Genomic DNA, 19,206 nt, shown 5'->3' on the forward strand with positions numbered 1-19,206 from the left:
TAATAATAATATAGAAGCCATTGTTTTGGTTGAAGTTGTTGGATATACAGATAAGTGATGATTCCAGGATTCTGCAGTATTGTTTTCTTCTCTGGCGATAAGTCTTGTGTTTATGGTTGTGTGAATTTTGGTGCTGAACACAGGCATTCATTAAATCGTCCAATCTGCCTGCGTACTGGTGTTCTGAAATATGTGTTTGGAGGTCTCTGGATGCTTTTCCCACGTATAATTTGCTGCAGTCATAACAAAGGATTATGTATACCCCTGCAGAAGATTGAAGCTTGTCCTGTCTGTTACTGGCAGTGTCCTTGATGGTGGTGGATGTGGTGGTAGATACTTTCCAATACCTCATTCCAAGTATCTACCTCCACATCCACCACCATCAAGGACATTACATACCAGTAATAGACAGGACAAGCTTCAGTCCTCTGCAGGGGTATACATAATCCCTTGTTATGACTGCAGCAAATTATATGTGGGCGAAACATCCAGAAACCTCCAAACACATATTTCAGAACACCAGTACGCAGGCAGATCGGATGATTTAATGAATGCCTGTGTTCAACACCAAAATTCACACAACCATTTAATCAACCACAAACACAAGACTTATTACCAGAGAAGACAACACTTAATACCACAGAATCCTGGAATCATCACTTACCTGTATATCCAACAACTTCAACCAAAACAACAGTTGCTATAACATAGCTGAACCCCTTGCCAAGAAACTTCTTCGTTATCCCACATAACTACATACGCACCTACCAGTCCCACGCAGGTCCTTATCAGATCCAATCATTCTCCACCCGACTTAATTCTATAAATACTCACATACCTTTCACTCAGGTAGAACCGTTTGTGACTTGATAAAGCCCACTGTGTGGGCAAAACATTGTTAATAAAGGATCACATTAGTATATTGCCTCTGTTTATTTTTCCAAAGTAGTTAGAGGCTGTAAGAATAACAGTCCCAGGTCACTAGCATGATTTCAGGTAACCACCACCTACTTCAACATCTACAGTAAATGGCTCTTATAGGCTAGACAGCTGTAAATAACCAATGATTCTAGAACCTTGTGAATTATCAATAATAATTATACCTTACATGCTGCAAGAAGTAAAAGTCTGACCTATCTGGTAGCCACCAATAAAAATAGGCATCAGGTTAAATGACCATAACAGAGTTCTCAAATTCATCTATAGCTAATGTACAAGTAATGGGTGGGAAATATTTATGGGATTAATGTTATGGTGTCTGACAACAAAATCAGTGGATTTTCAAGTAAATTACTGTATCTAGGTGGTAAGTTCCCCTCAAGGAAGGTTCCTTGATGTTGGTGAGGGGCTCTTGATTTAGGGAATTGGATCTGTGCTCCAGTTCCCTGAATTAAGCCTGAATGCCTTCCACATCCCCCCCAGGCGCTGTATAATCCTCCGGGTTTAGCGCTTCCCCCTTGATTATAATAATAATAATAGGTGGTAAGTTTGGAGACTCGTTAAAACAAAAACTGCAAGAATGGTAGGAAATGAAATAAAATGTACATGCCATTGTGAATAGGGTTACAAAAGGTGGAAAAAAGAAAAGCAACAGTGGGCAGTACAGTGGACCCCCGGTTAACAATATTTTTTCACTCCAGAAGTATGTTCAGGTGCCAGTACTGACCGAATTTATTCCCATAAGGAATATTGTGAAGTAGATTAGTCCATTTCAGACCCCCAAACATACACGTACAAACGCACTTACATAAATACACTTACATAATTGGCCGCATTCGGAGGTAATCGTTATGCGGGGGTCCACTGTATATCAAAAGAAAATAGTGAGCTAAAATTCCCATTCAACTTTAAACTTGATAAAGAAAGCAATATTGTTGAGTTGGAAGGACTAGTCATGAGGCCAAAGGCAAAGACATCATTACATAGGAAAACTAGAGAAAAAGGCATATTGTACAAATTCAACCTTAACTGGATATCTATTCACATCTCATTGTTATTTCAAAAACACATTCTGCTCTTTCCAGAAACTATTAAATATTTCTAGCATTTTCTTTCCTCACCATGCACTCAGGAGATTAATGAAGCTCCTAAATGTTTCTTTTGTATAGGAAGCCATTTTTTTTTTTAGCATACTGTACTGTATTATGCATAAACTGTCTTATAACTACAGATTGTGCAAGGTACCATGTTTGGAGCCTTCACAGGCTCAATAATTGGAGGAACCATCCACTCTAAAGAAAATTTTACCAAATTCATTGAAAAAAATCAAGGAACTGCATTTGCCAATATCCTTGATGCACAAAAACAACTACAAACTAAGGTAAGAGAAAATTAATTTTAATACAGCACTGTAATGGGTTGTCAGGGATCAACTGGAACCAGTCTAAATATGGAATGTCATACAAGTTTAATTCACTGTGTACTGTCTACCTGAAGTCATTGATTACATACTGTACTACATACTGTTAAAAAATTTGCTCTTCATTTCTTACAAAAATTCAGTACTGTAAATTATTGCACTTCCAATTTTGAAATACTGATAAGCACATCACATACTACATATCACTGCTGATAATAGAAATGTTTATATCTTATAGGTAACTCTAGGATTTGCTCGTGGAGCATGGATGTGGGGATGGAGATTAGGCTTATTCTGTGGATCGTTTATGCTATTAAGTACAACCATTTCAGTATATAGAGGGAAGCCTTCGGTTTTAGAGTAAGTAAAAATATTTTACACGTTATGGTTACAATTTGAGGCAATGGATGAAGGAAAATATTTATTCTATATATTTTTCCTTTCACCCATATTACAGTTTACTTCTTCCAATACCCATATTAACATAATCATTTGAATATGAAAATTTAAATTTATTTAAATTGTTTATAAGTAATATATGCTGTAGCCATGTGGCTGAAAGGCACACAACTGCCAGTCAGAATTTCCTAATTATATCCTGTCTGATTTTATTTTAAGCAATCCAAACGCAAAACTTCTTACTTCCTCATCTGGGTTCATCTCTGATATTTGAAGTCATACAATAGTTAACTTTTTGACAGCAGTGATACTAATTTCCTATTTCTTTTACTTAAATACTTGTCTGAATTTAAAACAAACATCACATGCTAATTTGCCACTAAAATGGGCTTTGTGAAAATTTCTTTTCAGGTACTTGGCTGCAGGCAGTATTACAGGAAGTTTATACAAGTTGAAGCAAGGACCTCGAGCTATAGTAGCTGGTGGGATGATTGGTGGAGCTCTTGGGACCTTAGCAGGATGTATAAATCTTGCCATCCTGTACATTACAGGTTTGTTATTAAACTCTGAAGCTAACAACACAAGCCAATCTAACACCCTTATAATAATTTAATATTTCTTTCCCATAAATTTCTCTAAAGATTATGGCAATAAATATAATTTCAAATCTTCAGATTCAAAAGTAATTTTATCTTGAAACAATTACAAAGAAAAATAGAGATGACTTGTATTTGACTAAGAACTTTCAGCATTTTAGAAAGGTGAAAGTCAACAGTAACACTAGAGCATGTTATATTCCATAAATCTGCCTTGAAACACCAATTGATGTATAAATTAAAAATATTTTTTCATCATTATTATTATTATTATTATGGGAGAGCACAAACATTTTTTACTGTTAAGAGTCATTTGAATTATGGTGTGTGTTAAAGACAGATTAGATGGATGTTTTTCCTTCTTCAGGCTACCTTGCCTTGAGAAACAACCAGTGTTTAAAATATTTCCTTTAAATGTGTATTTAACCTTTAATAATAAACATTATTGCTATTTATGCTTTACAGGCACATCAATGGAAGAGGTGAGATACTGGCAGTATGAGTGGAAGAAAGAGTATCAAGAAAAGACACATAAAGCAATTCGCAAGGTACGAAGTGATGAGCTCGATGCACTTACCAAATTTCATGAAGAAACTGTTTCTACGGAAGGCTTATTAGATGCTATTGATGGCCAGGATGCAAACATTACCAAATAGTAACATAAAAAAAAAACTATAATATAGAAGACAATGATTAAAATAATGAGATTACAATATATTTATTATACAAGGACAGTATAAAAAAAACAAAATCAGAATAAAATAATGCCTGTCAAGAAAAATGTTGAGGAAAAAATACGAAGGTCAAGCCAAACCATTAGAAGTGAAATGAAATTACTTAGTTAAGTTTCCAGGGAAAAGGAGGAGGACAAGCTCTAGTTCTCAATCCAACATCTTATCATTTGGTTTATGTTAATGTGTTTAAGCTCTGCCATACCTACTTTTGAGCCCCTGTATGGAGTCTGCTTCCTTTGTGTCATTGCTTTGCTCATTCAACTTTATCAACCTTACTACATGACTCACGAAATCGTAATGACATGATTGCAAACAAACCATACCCCGGCCGGGATTGAACCCGCGGTCAGAGAGTCTCAAAACTCCAGACTGTCGCGTTAGCCACTAAACCAGCTAGCCACAATAAGATTCGTCCAACTAGGTATATTTCTACACCATAGGAAGGTTAGCACAGGCACCACTGTGACCACAAATGCAAGTTTTTACAGACGAATCTCCAGCTAGCGTGGCCGTGACGAACTCTAGCTCAAGTCCCCTCACTGCCGTCAACATGACTCACGAAATCGTAATGACATGATTGCAAACAAACCATACCCCGGCCGGGATTGAACCCGCTGGTCTAGTGGCTAACGCGACGGTCTGGAGTTTTGAGACTCTTTGACCACGGGTTCAATCCCGGCTGGGGTATGGTTTGTTTGCAATCGTGTCATTACGATTTCGTGAGCCATGTTGACGGCAGTGAGGGGACTTGAGCTAGAGTTCGTCACGGCCACGCTAGCTGGAGATTAGTCTGTAAAAACTTGCATTTGTGGTCACAGTGGTGCCTGTGCTAACCTTCCTATGGTGTAGAAATATACCTAGTTGGACGAATCTTATTGTGGCTAGCTGGTCTAGTGGCTAACGCGACGGTCTGGAGTTTTGAGACTCTCTGACCGCGGGTTCAATCCCGGCCGGGGTATGGTTTATCAACCTTAGTTGGAAGAAATGCTGATATCTCTGACTTGTTTGGGTCTCTAATTTCCAATAATGTAATTTGTTCTTGTTGCATGTATGGTAAAAGACTATCCTGTCTATGCCCCATAATATTTTGTATATCATATGTAAGCTAGATAAACATTTCCCCAAGAAGACATTAGAGCTAATATTGTTAGTTAAGCTTATATTTCAGGCAGTCATAAGCAAGAATTATACTAGCAATAGAAAAATAAAAATACTATATTACATTGAGCATTTAATGAATGACACTTTACATTTTAATATATGTTCAATTGAAATTTAACCAAGAAAATTAAAAAAAAAAAATAATAATGGAGATAAGATTAAATTTTCAAAAAATTAAAGAACAAGATGTAATTTATTACTCTGAAGTACAAACTTAATGGCAATTTAAGAAGTTACAGATGTTTTTTTCTGAACACATCGGCTATTTCCCACCTAGGCAGGGTGACCCAAAAAGAAAGAAAAATCTTTCATCACTCATACATAATCACTGTCTTTGCAGAGGCGCTTAGATACAACAACTTAGACATCCCTCCAAACTGCCAATATCCCCAACCCCTCCTTTAAAGTGCAGGCATTGTACTTCCCATTTCCAGGACTCAAGTCCTGGAAATTACAGTTACAGATATTGTACATTAAAATTTTTTTCAAGGGGAATTCATCAAGCACAATCTTTTTTAAGTTTGAGTTTATTAAAAAAAAAAAATGGTCCATCTGTAAGTTATTCAGCATTTTGTCCCTTTTATTTCTATCGACTTTCTACAGAGGTTCAGGTGAACGTGAGGAATATGAAAGAATAGTTTGTTTCTAGTGTGATGCCTGTGTGTTCTGTCGGGAACAGCATTACAATCTAGCATTTTGAAGATGTGGAGTAAACTAGTATGGAATTAATTTTTTTTTTTTTTTTTTTTTCAACAAGTCGGTCGTCTCCCACCGAGGCAGGGTGACCCAAAAAAAAAAAAAAAAGAAAATCCCCAAAAAGAAAATACTTTCATCATCATTCAACACTTTCACCACACTCACACATTATCACTGCTTTTGCAGAGGTGCTCAGAATATAACAGTTTAGAAGCATATACGTATAGAGATACACAACATATCCCTCCAAACTGCCAATATCCCAAACCCCTCCTTTAAAGTGCAGGCATTGTACTTCCCATTTCCAGGACTCAAGTCCGACTATATGAAAATAACCGGTTTCCCTGAATCCCTTCACTAAATATTACCCTGCTCACACTCCAACAGATCGTCAGGTCCCAAGTATCATTCGTCTCCATTCACTCCTATCTAACACGCTCATGCACGCTTGCTGGAAGTCCAAGCCCCTCACCCACAAAACCTCCTTTACCCCCTCTTTCCAACCCTTTCGAGGACGACCCCTACCCCTCTTTCCTTCCCCTATAGATTTATATGCTTTCCATGTCATTCTACTTTGATCCATTCTCTCTAAATGACCAAACCACCTCAACAACCCCTCTTCTGCCCTCTGACTAATGCTTTTATTAACTCCACACCTTCTCCTAATTTCCACACTCCGAATTTTCTGCATAATATTTACACCACACATTGCCCTTAGACAGGACATCTCCACTGCCTCCAACCGTCTCCTCGCTGCTGCATTTACCACCCAAGCTTCACATCCATATAAGAGTGTTGGTACTACTATACTTTCATACATTCCCTTCTTTGCCTCCATAGATAACGTTTTTTGACTCCACATATACCTCAACGCACCACTCACCTTTTTTCCCTCATCAATTCTATGATTAACCTCATCCTTCATAAATCCATCCGCCGACACGTCAACTCCCAAGTATCTGAAAACATTCACTTCTTCCATACTCCTCCTCCCCAATTTGATATCCAATTTTTCTTTATCTAAATCATTTGATACCCTCATCACCTTACTCTTTTCTATGTTCACTTTCAACTTTCTACCTTTACACACATTCTCAAACTCATCCACTAACCTTTGCAATTTTTCTTTAGAATCTCCCATAAGCACAGTATCATCAGCAAAAAGTAACTGTGTCAATTCCCATTTTGAATTTGATTCCCCATAATTTAATCCCACCCCTCTCCCGAACACCCTAGCATTTACTTCTTTTACAACCCCATCTATAAATATATTAAACAACCATGGTGACATTACACATCCCTGTCTAAGACCTACTTTTACCGGGAAGTATTCTCCCTCTCTTCTACACACCCTAACCTGAGCCTCACTATCCTCATAAAAGCTCTTTACAGCATTTAGTAACTTACCACCTATTCCATATACTTGCAACATCTGCCACATTGCTCCTCTATCCACTCTATCATATGCCTTTTCTAAATCCATAAATGCAATAAAAACTTCCCTACCTTTATCTAAATACTGTTCACATATATGCTTCAATGTAAACACTTGATCTACACATCCCCTACCCACTCTGAAACCTTGTTCGTCCGCAATTCTACATTCTGTCTTACTTCTAATTCTTTCAATTATAACCCTACCGTATACTTTTCCTGGTATACTCAGTAAACTTATTCCTCTATAATTTTTACAATCTCTTTTGTCCCCTTTCCCTTTATATAAAGGGACTATACATGCTCTCCGCCAATCCCTAGGTACCTTCCCCTCTTTCATACATTTATTAAACAAAAGTACCAACCACTCCAACACTATATCCCCCCCTGCTTTTAACATTTCTGTCATGATCCCATCAGTTCCAGCTGCTTTACCCCCTTTCATTCTACGTAATGCCTCACGTACCTCCACCACACTTCCAGTCTGCTCTTCTTCACTCCTAAAAGATGGTATACCTCCCTGGCCAGTGCACGAAATTACCGCCTCCCTTTCTTCCTTAACATTTAAAAGTTCCTCAAAATATTCTCGCCATCTACCTAATACCTCCCTCTCCCCATCTACTAACTCCCCTACTCTGTTTTTAACTGACAATTAATATTTAGTAGATTTAGGAATTTGAATGTATATAGTGTGATGCCTAAAATCTGCATTTCTGAACATAATAATATTAATCTATTTCTACAACTACATGATACAACTTATACTGACCACAGCTGACATCATTGATATACTACATAGAAAACCCCTAGTTATGCAGAGCATTTCGGGCAAATTAGGGTAATTTTGCCCCCCCCCCAGAATGCAAAGCATACCAGTCATTAACACCCAAGTATCTACTGACTGCTAGGTGAACAGGTGTCTTAAGAAAACATGTTTAATGTTTCCACCCGTACCTGGGATCGAACCACGGACCTCAATGTTTGAGCTGAGTGTGCTACCAACTGAGCTATGGAACACCTGATGGAACTGGTTCTTTGCTCTTCCAGTGACATAAAACCTGAATTCATGCATTCTTTCCTTGTTGCTCTTTACCTTGAATCTAGGGGCCAGTCCTGAGTACTAGAAATAATTCTTTAAACATACTATTAAATTTAACATGGATGACCGAGTGATAATTTAAAAAAAAAAATGCACTTTTGTGATGGAAGGGGGCGGGAATTTACCCTGAAGTATTGTAGCAGAAATTTTTTAAATTTATTAATTCTATACATTAATCATGTCATGTTTCCATGCTAGGCTTTATTTCATACACAGAGGGCCATTTTATCATAGATCCCAACTTATGATTTTAATACATTCCCCAAAATTCATTGTAAGTCTAACATTAGGTACTTGAACCTATTTTCTCATAAGAAACAATCCAAAATGGTTTAATGCTTTTCCAAGCTCTAATTTCACTTACTCTTTTCCCCCCAAGAATTTTTTACCCAATATCTTACTCAAGCCATTTCAACTGCATTTATATACAGTACATCATATATTTCTACCACATATTAAAAATATACAGGTAAATAAAATACTTAAGCCACTATACTATACAGTTCTTACCTTGAATACTGATTCTGCCTTCCTCAATGGAAAGTATGTTTCTTGCTTATTATAGGCAGGAATAAGCCATCATAACTTACACCCACCATTGGAAGTGAGTCACTTGCTCATAAGCAATTAACCCTTAAATTGTCCAAACACAGATCTACGTTTGTACCGCTAGTGCTCCAAACGTAGATCTATGTTTTATTTAACATGCTCTCAAATGTAAAATAAAACGTAGATCTACTTTCAGAGCACTATGCTAGTAAATGTAGATCTGTTTGGACAGTTGAAGGGTTAACAGTTTCTAAAATGCCAACATCACAAGTAGACAACATCGCAACTTGAAACATCTTAAATCATGATTCTACTGTAGATACTAGATCTGTACTCACCCAGTATTTTCTGGATCAATCGAAGAGAACACGCTGAACTCGGTTGTAGTTACTCCACGCCGTTCATCACTCACTGAACTCATTCTACTAAGTGGGGTACCTGGCACATCCTAGAATGTGAAACAAGGTTTTCACTGTAGTATATACAGTGATGCACTGCAGATGCATACTACTTTCCTTAATGTCACAGCTATCCTAGAAAACACTATCTCTTTATGCACACTTGCAATGAAAACAATTTTATACCATGTGAGTATACAAGTACAGTGGACCCCCGGTTTATGATATTTTTTCATTCCAGAAGTATGTTCAGGTGCCAGTACTGACCGAATTTGTTCCCGTAAGGAATATTGTGAATTAAATTAGTCCATTTCAGACCCCCAAACATACACGTACAAACACACTTACATAAATACACTTACGTAATTGGTCGCATTGGGAGGCGATCGTAAAGCGGGGGTCCACTGTATATCTTATTGAGGATAGCAATCTCTTATTTGCTTTGTCAAAATACAATTAGCCAAAGGTGAAGTTGTGTCCCTATGATCATTTATCCACTTACTGGTTAGTTTATATTGTTATTATTACTATTATAATTATTATTAATACTTTGGGCATGTATGGTTCATTTATATTTTTCCATTTCAAATTCAGTTGAATTATTATTTTTATAGAGAAGCACTAAACCTGTAGGGTCCTATAGGGCCTGGGGAATGGGAGACAATTAAATCTGATCCTAGGAAGGGGAAAGCAAGTCAAATTCCTTGGATCAAAAGCCCTCACTGGATTCAAAGAATCCCCTTTAATGGAACAAATTAGTTAAAAAAAAAAATATTAAAAAGTTGTAAATTCTTGTTAACACACCAGCTGTCTCCTACTGCTGGTAATTTATTTATGTCAACTGGGAAGTGCTAAACTCATGGGGGTCATACAAAACCAAGAGAATGGGAGGCTCTTGGATCAAGAGCTCCTCACCGACATGAAGGGAACCGATAATGACAATTAAACATATTACTGTAATGTATATTTTTTCAACTGATTATGAATCATTAGTTATCAGAATATAAATCTGCTCAAATGCACATTTTACTGATCTCATTAAAAATATTGTACAGTGGTACCTCGAATATCAGCCGAAATTTGTTCCAGAAGGCTGTTCAAGAGCCGTTACTGAACGAATTTGTTCCCATACGGAATAATGTAAATTAGATTAGTCCGTTTCAGACCCCCAAAAATACACTTACAAAAGCACTTACAAAAATACACTTACATAATTGCTCGAGTTGGGAGCTGTTCGAAATTTGAGGTACTGTAGTATTTTATTCTGAAAAACTATTAACCATTTTTTTATTCCCCACCTACTAACTTTGGCTCAACGTAAGCACAACTAGCATTTGTTCCCATGTAATATCATAGAGAGTGGGGCAGTAGCACACTGCTGATGTATCCATTCTTAATAATAAATTAATATAAGATAGAATCTACTGTATAACTGTTAGTCCAGTCCCTGGCCATAAGACCAATAGGTATTACAAGGTGGATGAGTTTTCTCCTCAGATCCTGTTAAGGCATGCCTAAAGGAGGGGTAAAATCTTGGGCAGACATGTGGCATCCTGAGCATAAGTTTTATAGGATGTCATTTCTGTTTTTTGCATATATGTTAAGTGGCTAGTTTTGATCTTCATAAATTTCTGTACTTTTCATTAAAGCTATACCGAATCTGACATGATTTTTGTATTCCTCATAAAGTTTCCTGTAAGACAGGACTATTTTGACAGTAATAAAACAAGTTTGTGAAAAAAAAATTGTCCACCTCAAAATTCCTATGGGTCTTGTGGCCAAGGTCTGTATTATGTATTAAAAAAGTGAAAGCATACCTGATGCAAAGATTCATCAAGAACTAAAGAATTGTTTCCACTTGGCCCTCCATTCTGGAACATGTGGACAAACTCCTCGAAGCTGATCCTCCCATCGCCATCAACATCCAGTCTACTAAACAGCTGCTCCAAAACCTGCAGTAGAATACCAAGGAGATATAAGAGTAATAGTTGTATATCCCTGATAGAATATACTGCCAAGTATGTTCGTAAGACAATACTCCCTCTATGGCATTTTACTGACAAGGAATTTCATCCACCACAGACTATAAATTCTCACAAGAAAATTGATAGTGAGAATTCATAAAGTCTGTGGTGGATGAAAAAATCTTTTCAATAAAATGCCATTAATGGCATATTGTGTCTTATTAACACTAGTAATAATTACATTGAAAATAATCTACAGGCCACAGTTTGGATATAAAACTGAACTATGTTTTAGTATAACCTGGAAACTATCAGGTTGAGAGCCCAGGATGGACTAAAATATCATCTAGTGTCATCTTCAATTAGTTACTTCAATGTGAGGTGTTTGAGCCATTCTACTGTGACTCTTATTCTTAATGAAAATAATATTCACACCAACTTTTCAATGCATATGTACTGTTTTCATGTGCACTGAGGTACAGGGGACAGGAGCTAGGCTGATAAGATACAGAGGTAACTTCTCAGATCATGAAGCAACTGAAACACATTAGCTATTTATGATAGTCATGTTTATGGTAATATTAGGTAGTACAACATACATCACCAAGGTTTACAGTACATAAAAATACAAGTTTATAATACAGTATACTGCATTAGCAAATTTTTACACTATTCAAACAATATAGCACTCCTAGCAAAAACTGCATTATTCAAAAAAAAATGCTGACATCCATTTGTGTCTCCTGCTACCAACAGCTGCTTGGAAATTCTGCATACTCAGCCAGTACTTAAAGCAAAATACAGAAATGTTTAGTAGTCTGAACTTGACAGAGTTACTGCCATTAAACTACAGTATTTTAGCAACCTCCATAAACTACCTGAGCAACGATGTCACACAGGAACCATAACTCAAGTGTGTTCAACGGGTCTGGGTAATCCTTTTCCACCTGAAACAGAGTACCTCAATACTCAGCGAGATGTTGAAAGAAGAAGAAATATGCAGTATTGTGGTCTTAACCTTTAAAGTATGCAGATTATTATATTCAAAGAAAGCACTAAACCCATAGGGGTCATAAAGTGTTTGGGAAATGGGAGACAATCAGGTTCCATCCAGGGAATGGGAGGACAAGTGGAATTCCTTGGATCAAGAACCCATCACTAACATTAAGGAACCTTCCCTGAGAGGGAAGGGGGGGGGGGGATACGTGGAACTTTGCACTTCTTATAGTCACAAAAATACTATACAACTACTTAATGATGTCCCTATCTGTATATATACTCTACAGTATACAGCAGATCAGACAGTATACTCAGCTCTATACGTGAACTTCTATACGCGACACACTTATACAACGTACAATAGGTCAGACAATACAACCTCCTCTACACATTCTCTTCAAGGAGCTGTGCTCTGATGCTAGCAAAGGGTTGTTGCTCCAAGGAGTTGGAGCTACCCTCCCTTTCCTCAGATCAAACCTGACTCCCAGCCACTCGAAAGTGCTATACAATCATGGGTTTATCATTTCCTTGTGATTATCATTATAAAAACAGTGGACTCTGTACACTTAGCTCTGTGCATGACAGTTTTACACTATACACTGCATATTTTTGCAAATCTTTCTTTCAAATACAAATACATTTCTCTCATCATATTACTTCACATTGTACTTCCATATTCCCCTTTATCTTGTGAACATAAACTGATAAGTAATGTATGCCATATTACTGTTTGACCATGTGAGAAATATAGTAAATACTCTTCAACCAGGTCTACTAAACTTTCCGAATCTTTACTTCAAATATGTACATACAGTGGACCCCCGGTTTACGATCAGCTCCCAATGCGACCAATTATGTAAGTGTATTTATGTAAGTGCGTTTGTATGTGTATGTTTGGGGGTTTGAAATGGACTAATCTAATTCACAATATTCCTTATGGGAACAAATTTAGTCAGTACTGACACCTGAACATACTTCTGGAATGAAATAATATCGTAAACCGGGGGTCCACTGTACTATGAATAATAAAACAATTGTGTAGTTGACATTTCAAGACCATCAGTTTTGTCCCCAGAACTCCTAGAGATTGAAACTATTCAACCAATTACAAAACTAGTGCTGTAAACAACTCTTCTACCCAACAAAAAGAAAATAAAAGGTATGTTTATTATTATTTTTTATATTGTTTTAATACAAAGAAGGATATGCTTAGTTACAGTTCTTGGTTAAAAAAAAGTTTGGCTTATGCTCAGTAATACTGTATATGGTAGCTCATTAAGCAAATGCATTTTGTATTTTCAGGTGATTTTTCTTGTGAAAATACACAACAATGTGTTCTATTATTTGTGTCAGTAAAATCACACATTTTTACCCCAAAACTAAAAATCAGATTTCTATCATTTTAATTTTACTATATGAATACCTCCTCCCCACACCCCTCACCTTCAATTAATCTGGATAATCAGACCTACTAAGTCTTGGATGGTGGGAGAGGCAGTGCATGCACTCTGGAGGAGGAATGCGGATGTTGCAATCAGGAAGTAAACTGACTCTGCTGTCAGTACATGTCTGGCAATACGGAGATTGAGTGAACGATGGTAAATGTGGGTTTTTTTAAGGGTCATCCCTGTCTTGGTGGGAGATGGTAGTTGAAGTATATATAAAAAAAAAAGGAATGCATGCAATGCTTTGCATAACTATCGGCTTTCAACATGCCCTCAGGTGTCACCCATTTCTGTATCAATGATGTATCATGTCAAAATAAACTTGTATAACTTACCTCATTTGCAACCTTTTCCATTCCGATTGCATGGCAAACTGTAGCAAGCTCATCGAGTGAGAGGTAACCATCATGGCCCACGCCTAGACGCTGCCAGGTTGCACGCAGGTACTCCTATAAGTTGAAACTCTAGTTATATTCATGATTCAGTAGATTGAGCTACTACTATTATTATATTAGCATTAACAAAGCAAAAAATATTAAGTTATTTTCTCACTGGTAATTTTATGTCAGATAAAACTACCAGCAAGAGCTTAATTTTACTGGTGAAAATTCTGTACATCTACTATTTTGTGAAACTCAAAACCAACACAATCTTGAAACACTTGAAACCAATACACAATATCTCAAGACACTCAAAACCAACACACACACTGCCTCGAAAATCAATATGGAGGCATACCTAAAAGAAGTGGCTCAGGATGTATGTACACACATAACATTACAAGTATTAAAGAAAAACAAAGTGTGCTTACAGACCTCCTCATTATCTCCAGAATATGCAAGACTGTTGGGTTGACTACCCTGACCAGCATCTTGGCTCATACCCCCATTAGTACCTAGTCGTTCCTCAAGGTCTTGCAAGGGCTGAAACATAAGTTATGAGTTTTAGGCCATAATGATCTTAACCTCCATTGTGGAACATACAGTATGCCTATCAGAAAAATACATATGCAGACACTCCTCACTTAATGACCTACCTGTTTAATGAACCTATCAGACTTACAGCCAGCTCTCCAACCAGTTGGTATTGTATGATATTGTGAATGTGGCAATATTAGAACTAGAGGGTATGGACCCGAATGCTGAATGGTTCACAAAAGTGGAACAGCAAATGGATGAACTTTTATGATGCTATTGTGAAATTTATGAAGAAAAAAAGAAAATTACAAAGCAAACCACACTAATGGGATTCTTCTGGAAAGCTACACCCCCAGATCTCTATCCCTAGAAGTCCTTCCATTTCCTCGCCATCATCTCCCTTACCCGGGCCCTCTACACCTCCTGATAACTCCCATGATGATGTTGATGACCTTTTCTTTATTCAAAATAAATAAAAATAATTACCAGTATTTACAGTATGCAAACCCAAGTAATGTATATCAGCTGATTTCCTCTATTCTGTTTATTACAGTAAACAGTACACTACTTTATAACATTTAAAAATATACTAAAAATGTTATGAATGGTGCAAAGGTGACATTAAAATAATATCTAAAGATGACTGACACAAACCCATTACGAGTACAGTATGCCTGAAATAAAAAAAAAAAAGGCACAATACCATGACAGGAACGATACACAAATAACCCGCACATTGTGCCTGAAATATCAGTAAGGGGGTGGCTCCTCACTTACAATTCATTTGGCCCAGTCGCAAGAATGGAACTTAGTCATTAAGTGATGAGTGTCTATACGTATGTACAAAAGAAATCATACAGGTGATATGAAGAGCTGTCCTTGATTTGATACATTCAATGTGGCTTTATTTATCCATTTTTGTATTTTTGCTTAAAAATGAAGTATTTTTTCCAACTGCTCTGAATCATCCAAACTTGCAATAAAATAACATTTTAGCTCATTTTCATATTTTTAAATACTTCCTTACAATAATTATGAAACACTGAAGAACCGTTGAAGCACAAGTACCTGACTGGCACATACAGCTGGGCTTGCCTTCTCTGCATCTTCTTTAACAGCTGGTTCTGAAGAACCTTCCATAGCAGTTGCTTTAGTTATCCCTGCAGATGCTTTCTGAGCACTCATTTCTCCTCTCTGTATTACATGTGATGAATTCAAGAGACAGTCCTGAAAAATTTATGAAGTGATGACAAGGTGCTTAGTGAAAAATGCATCAACAGTTACTATAGATGATTCAGACACTTGTCAAACATTTTGGTAGCTTTATTATTTGCAATTTGCACAAAATATAATTAAAATATATATATTCGTTGGACAAACCTCTTAATATTACACACTATCATAAATTTCTGCAAAACTCAAATGAACCTATAAACTCAATATTTACCTAATACTGTAATATAAATTATGAGTGTTGAGTGCCAATATTACAGGCTTCTTGGAAGAAAAATTTTTGAATTATTTATTCAGAGGGTTAGCAACCCAGAATGCCAGTGTGGCTTACTTTTACTGGGATCCTTTGGTCCCATAGGACATCTCATGGCTTGGTTGGTAGCACACTCGGCTTACATACTGAGTATCTGGGGCTCAATCCCTGGTACAGGTGCAAACATTTGGGCGTGATTCCTTCAGACACCTGCTGTCCCTGTTTGCCAAGTAGTAAGTAGGAACCTGGGTGTAAGTTGATTGGTGTGTGTTGCATCCTGGGGTCAAAATTAATCTAACTGCCAAAAATGCACTGCATAACCAGGAGCTTTCTATACAGTGTCAATGATGTCTGCTATGGTATATGTAAGTTGTATCATGTAGACAATGATTATTATTATTTTATTTTTTGACAAATGTTCTTCAAAAATAACCATGGAGTGTCTTCTGTTCACAGTTTTTTAGGGATACGATGATGAAACAGTTTTGCCCATTTAAAATGAAGTATCCTAATTGTGTACCTATACATACTCCTCTCTTTAATGTTAATGCAAATAACTCAGTTTACTTTATTCCTTTTATTGTAAATGATTTTCACAGTTGAGTTACTTAGTTGTTTTAACTTTTAAGATTTAATATATTAAGATATTACAAGGACCCCAATGGAAATAAGTCACCGACTTTTTTGGGTTAACCTACGTAATTCACAATATGTATGATAATTGTACTTTGGTGTACCTGTGTAAATAAGTGTATTTAGACACAGGTGCAAATAATAATAATAATCTTTATTTCTACAAGTACATAATACAACTTATGGAGACCAGAGCTCACATCAATGACATACTATATAGACAGCCCCGGGTTATGCAGAGCATTTCAGGCAACGTAGGTCAATTTGGGCCTCAGGATGCGATCCACACCAGTCAACTAACACCCAGGTACCTACTTACTGCTAGGTGAACATGGACAACAGGTGTCTTAAAGGACAACGTCCTAATGTTTCCATCCAAACCGGGAATCAAACCACAAACCTCAGTGTGTGAGCCGAGTGTGCTACCAACTGAGCTATGGGACACATCTACAATTATCATACAATGTAAATTACCTAAGATAACCCAAAAAAGCCAGAGTGACTTATTTCCACAGGAATCCTTGTAATATCTTATTAAACATTAAAAGTTTAAACAGCTAAACTTACATACACTCTCTCAACATGTCTACTTCTGTATCAGGGTTTACATGCTCGGATCTAATGAAATACCCTAAAAATATGGCTCACCGAGACAAAACATGACCTATATAGCAAGTTTCCAGGTACAAGGAAGTGTTGAATTAATGACGCACCGGCGTCAGTCTTCACGACAATCCTGCGTCTCTCCTACGACCTTGAACTAATTAGCGTCAGTCATCCTACGACGGGCAAACTTCTCCATTTTAACCTGGGAAACTGACCTACAACACTGCCTATAACATGCTAATAATCACGCTACAACATATTCCATTTAACATAAATTAGAGTAACGGTACAGTGGTCGGAGTCTCCTCGCAACCAAACCCAAAAAAATACAAAACCGATTGAAATTTACATTTATTTACCTCCCGGGGAGACCCTAGACTACCAATGAAGCTACAAAATCCTCCAGATCTTACAAATGAAGCGATGGATGAGAGGAGGAAGAGAATAATTGAAGCAAGGTGGACACAGTTATGACAAGCTCCAGCAAGCCATGTAAACACACTTGACATGTATAGACACCTGAACCCACAACACCAAAACAACACTACTAGATCCTACTAACATTATTTCTTCTATTCAGGGGCTGGAGTTTAAGCACATTCAAGAGGTACAGGAACAGGTTTAGGTACAAGCACAGGTATAAGCACAGGTGCAAGCACAGGTACAAGCACAAATACAGATACATGGGCAAGTTAGGATGCAAGAATATCTTTGGGTATAAGCACAAGTACAGGTACCAATAAATTATTATAATCATGGGGAGCGGTAAACTCGTAGGATTATACAGCTCTTATGAAGGGGGGGATGTGGAAGGTATTCAGGCTTAGTCAGGGAACTGGAGCACAGATTCAATTCCCTAGATCAAGAGCCCCTCACCAGCATCAAGGAACCTCCCTTGAGGGGAAGTACAAGCAGAGGTACAAGTACATGCAAAGGTACAGGTACAAGCAGAGGTACCCATACAGAGACAGGTACAAGCATAGGTATACATACAAGCAAAGGTACATGTACAAGCAGAGGTACATGTACAAGCAGAGGTACAAGTACATGCAGAGGTACAAGTACATGCAGAGGTACAAGTACATGCAGAGGTACAAGCACATGAAGAGGTACAAGCACATGAAGAGGTACAAGTACAAGCAGAGGTACATGTACAAGCAGAGGTACATGTACAAGTAGAGGTACATGTACAAGCAGAGGTACATGTACAAGCAGAGGTACATGTACAAGCAGAGGTACATGTACAAGCAGAGGTACATGTACAAGCAGAGGTACATGTACAAGCAGAGGTACATGTACAAGCAGAGGTACATGTACAAGCAGAGGTACATGTACAAGCAGAGGTACATGTACAAGCAGAGGTACATGTACAAGCAGAGGTACATGTACAAGCAGAGGTACAACTACATGCAAAGGTACATGTGGTATAAACCTTGGTAATAAATACCGACAAGTTGATTTAGAAAGACACGTAAGCAAACACTATGACATATTTATTAGAAAACGTTTCGGTCCTGGGACCTTGATCAGGTTAGAAGTGATCAAGGTCCCAGGACCGAAACGTTTTCTAATAAATATGTCATAGTGTTTGCTTACGTGTCTTTCTAAACCAAAGGTACATGTACAAGCAGAGGTACAACTATATGCAAAGGTACATGTACAAGCAGAGGTACAACTACATGCAAAGGTACATGTACAAGCAGAGGTACAAGTACATGCAAAGGTACATGT

At 37.3% G+C, this 19,206-nt stretch overlaps 2 protein-coding genes across 8 annotated transcripts in view; one reads left to right on the forward strand and one right to left on the reverse strand.

Annotated features, from left to right (window-relative positions):
• The window catches only part of 140up (RPII140-upstream gene protein), a 5,726-nt gene extending 1,301 nt beyond the window's left edge, over positions 1–4,425 (forward strand). The window contains exons 2-5 of the mRNA XM_053795280.2: positions 2,171–2,320; positions 2,598–2,719; positions 3,170–3,309; positions 3,820–4,425. Of these exons, the coding sequence (XP_053651255.1) occupies positions 2,171–2,320; positions 2,598–2,719; positions 3,170–3,309; positions 3,820–4,010 (603 nt within the window). The 3' untranslated portion in view covers positions 4,011–4,425. The remainder of the gene's footprint in view (positions 1–2,170; positions 2,321–2,597; positions 2,720–3,169; positions 3,310–3,819) is intronic.
• LOC128701646 (ninein-like protein) overlaps positions 1–18,016 on the reverse strand; it is a 100,309-nt gene extending 82,293 nt beyond the window's left edge. For 5 of the 7 annotated variants that reach the window (XM_070101554.1, XM_070101551.1, XM_070101555.1 and 2 more), the window contains exons 1-6: positions 17,835–17,999; positions 15,819–15,977; positions 14,649–14,756; positions 14,169–14,282; positions 11,243–11,377; positions 9,366–9,475 (exon numbers count right to left, since the gene is read on the reverse strand). In XM_070101554.1, coding sequence (XP_069957655.1) covers positions 9,366–9,475; positions 11,243–11,377; positions 14,169–14,282; positions 14,649–14,756; positions 15,819–15,977; positions 17,835–17,984 — 776 coding nt within the window. In that variant the 5' untranslated portion in view covers positions 17,985–17,999. Of the gene's footprint in view, positions 1–9,365; positions 9,476–11,242; positions 11,378–14,168; positions 14,283–14,648; positions 14,757–15,818; positions 15,978–16,314; positions 16,454–17,834 lie in introns of those variants that run through there. The other 2 variants (XM_070101552.1, XM_070101556.1) reach the window with 2 other exon arrangements.
• Between the last annotated feature and the right edge of the window lie 1,190 nt (positions 18,017–19,206).

This window comes from Cherax quadricarinatus, chromosome 78 (assembly GCF_038502225.1).
Source record: "Cherax quadricarinatus isolate ZL_2023a chromosome 78, ASM3850222v1, whole genome shotgun sequence".
Lineage (NCBI taxonomy): Eukaryota > Metazoa > Arthropoda > Malacostraca > Decapoda > Parastacidae > Cherax > Cherax quadricarinatus.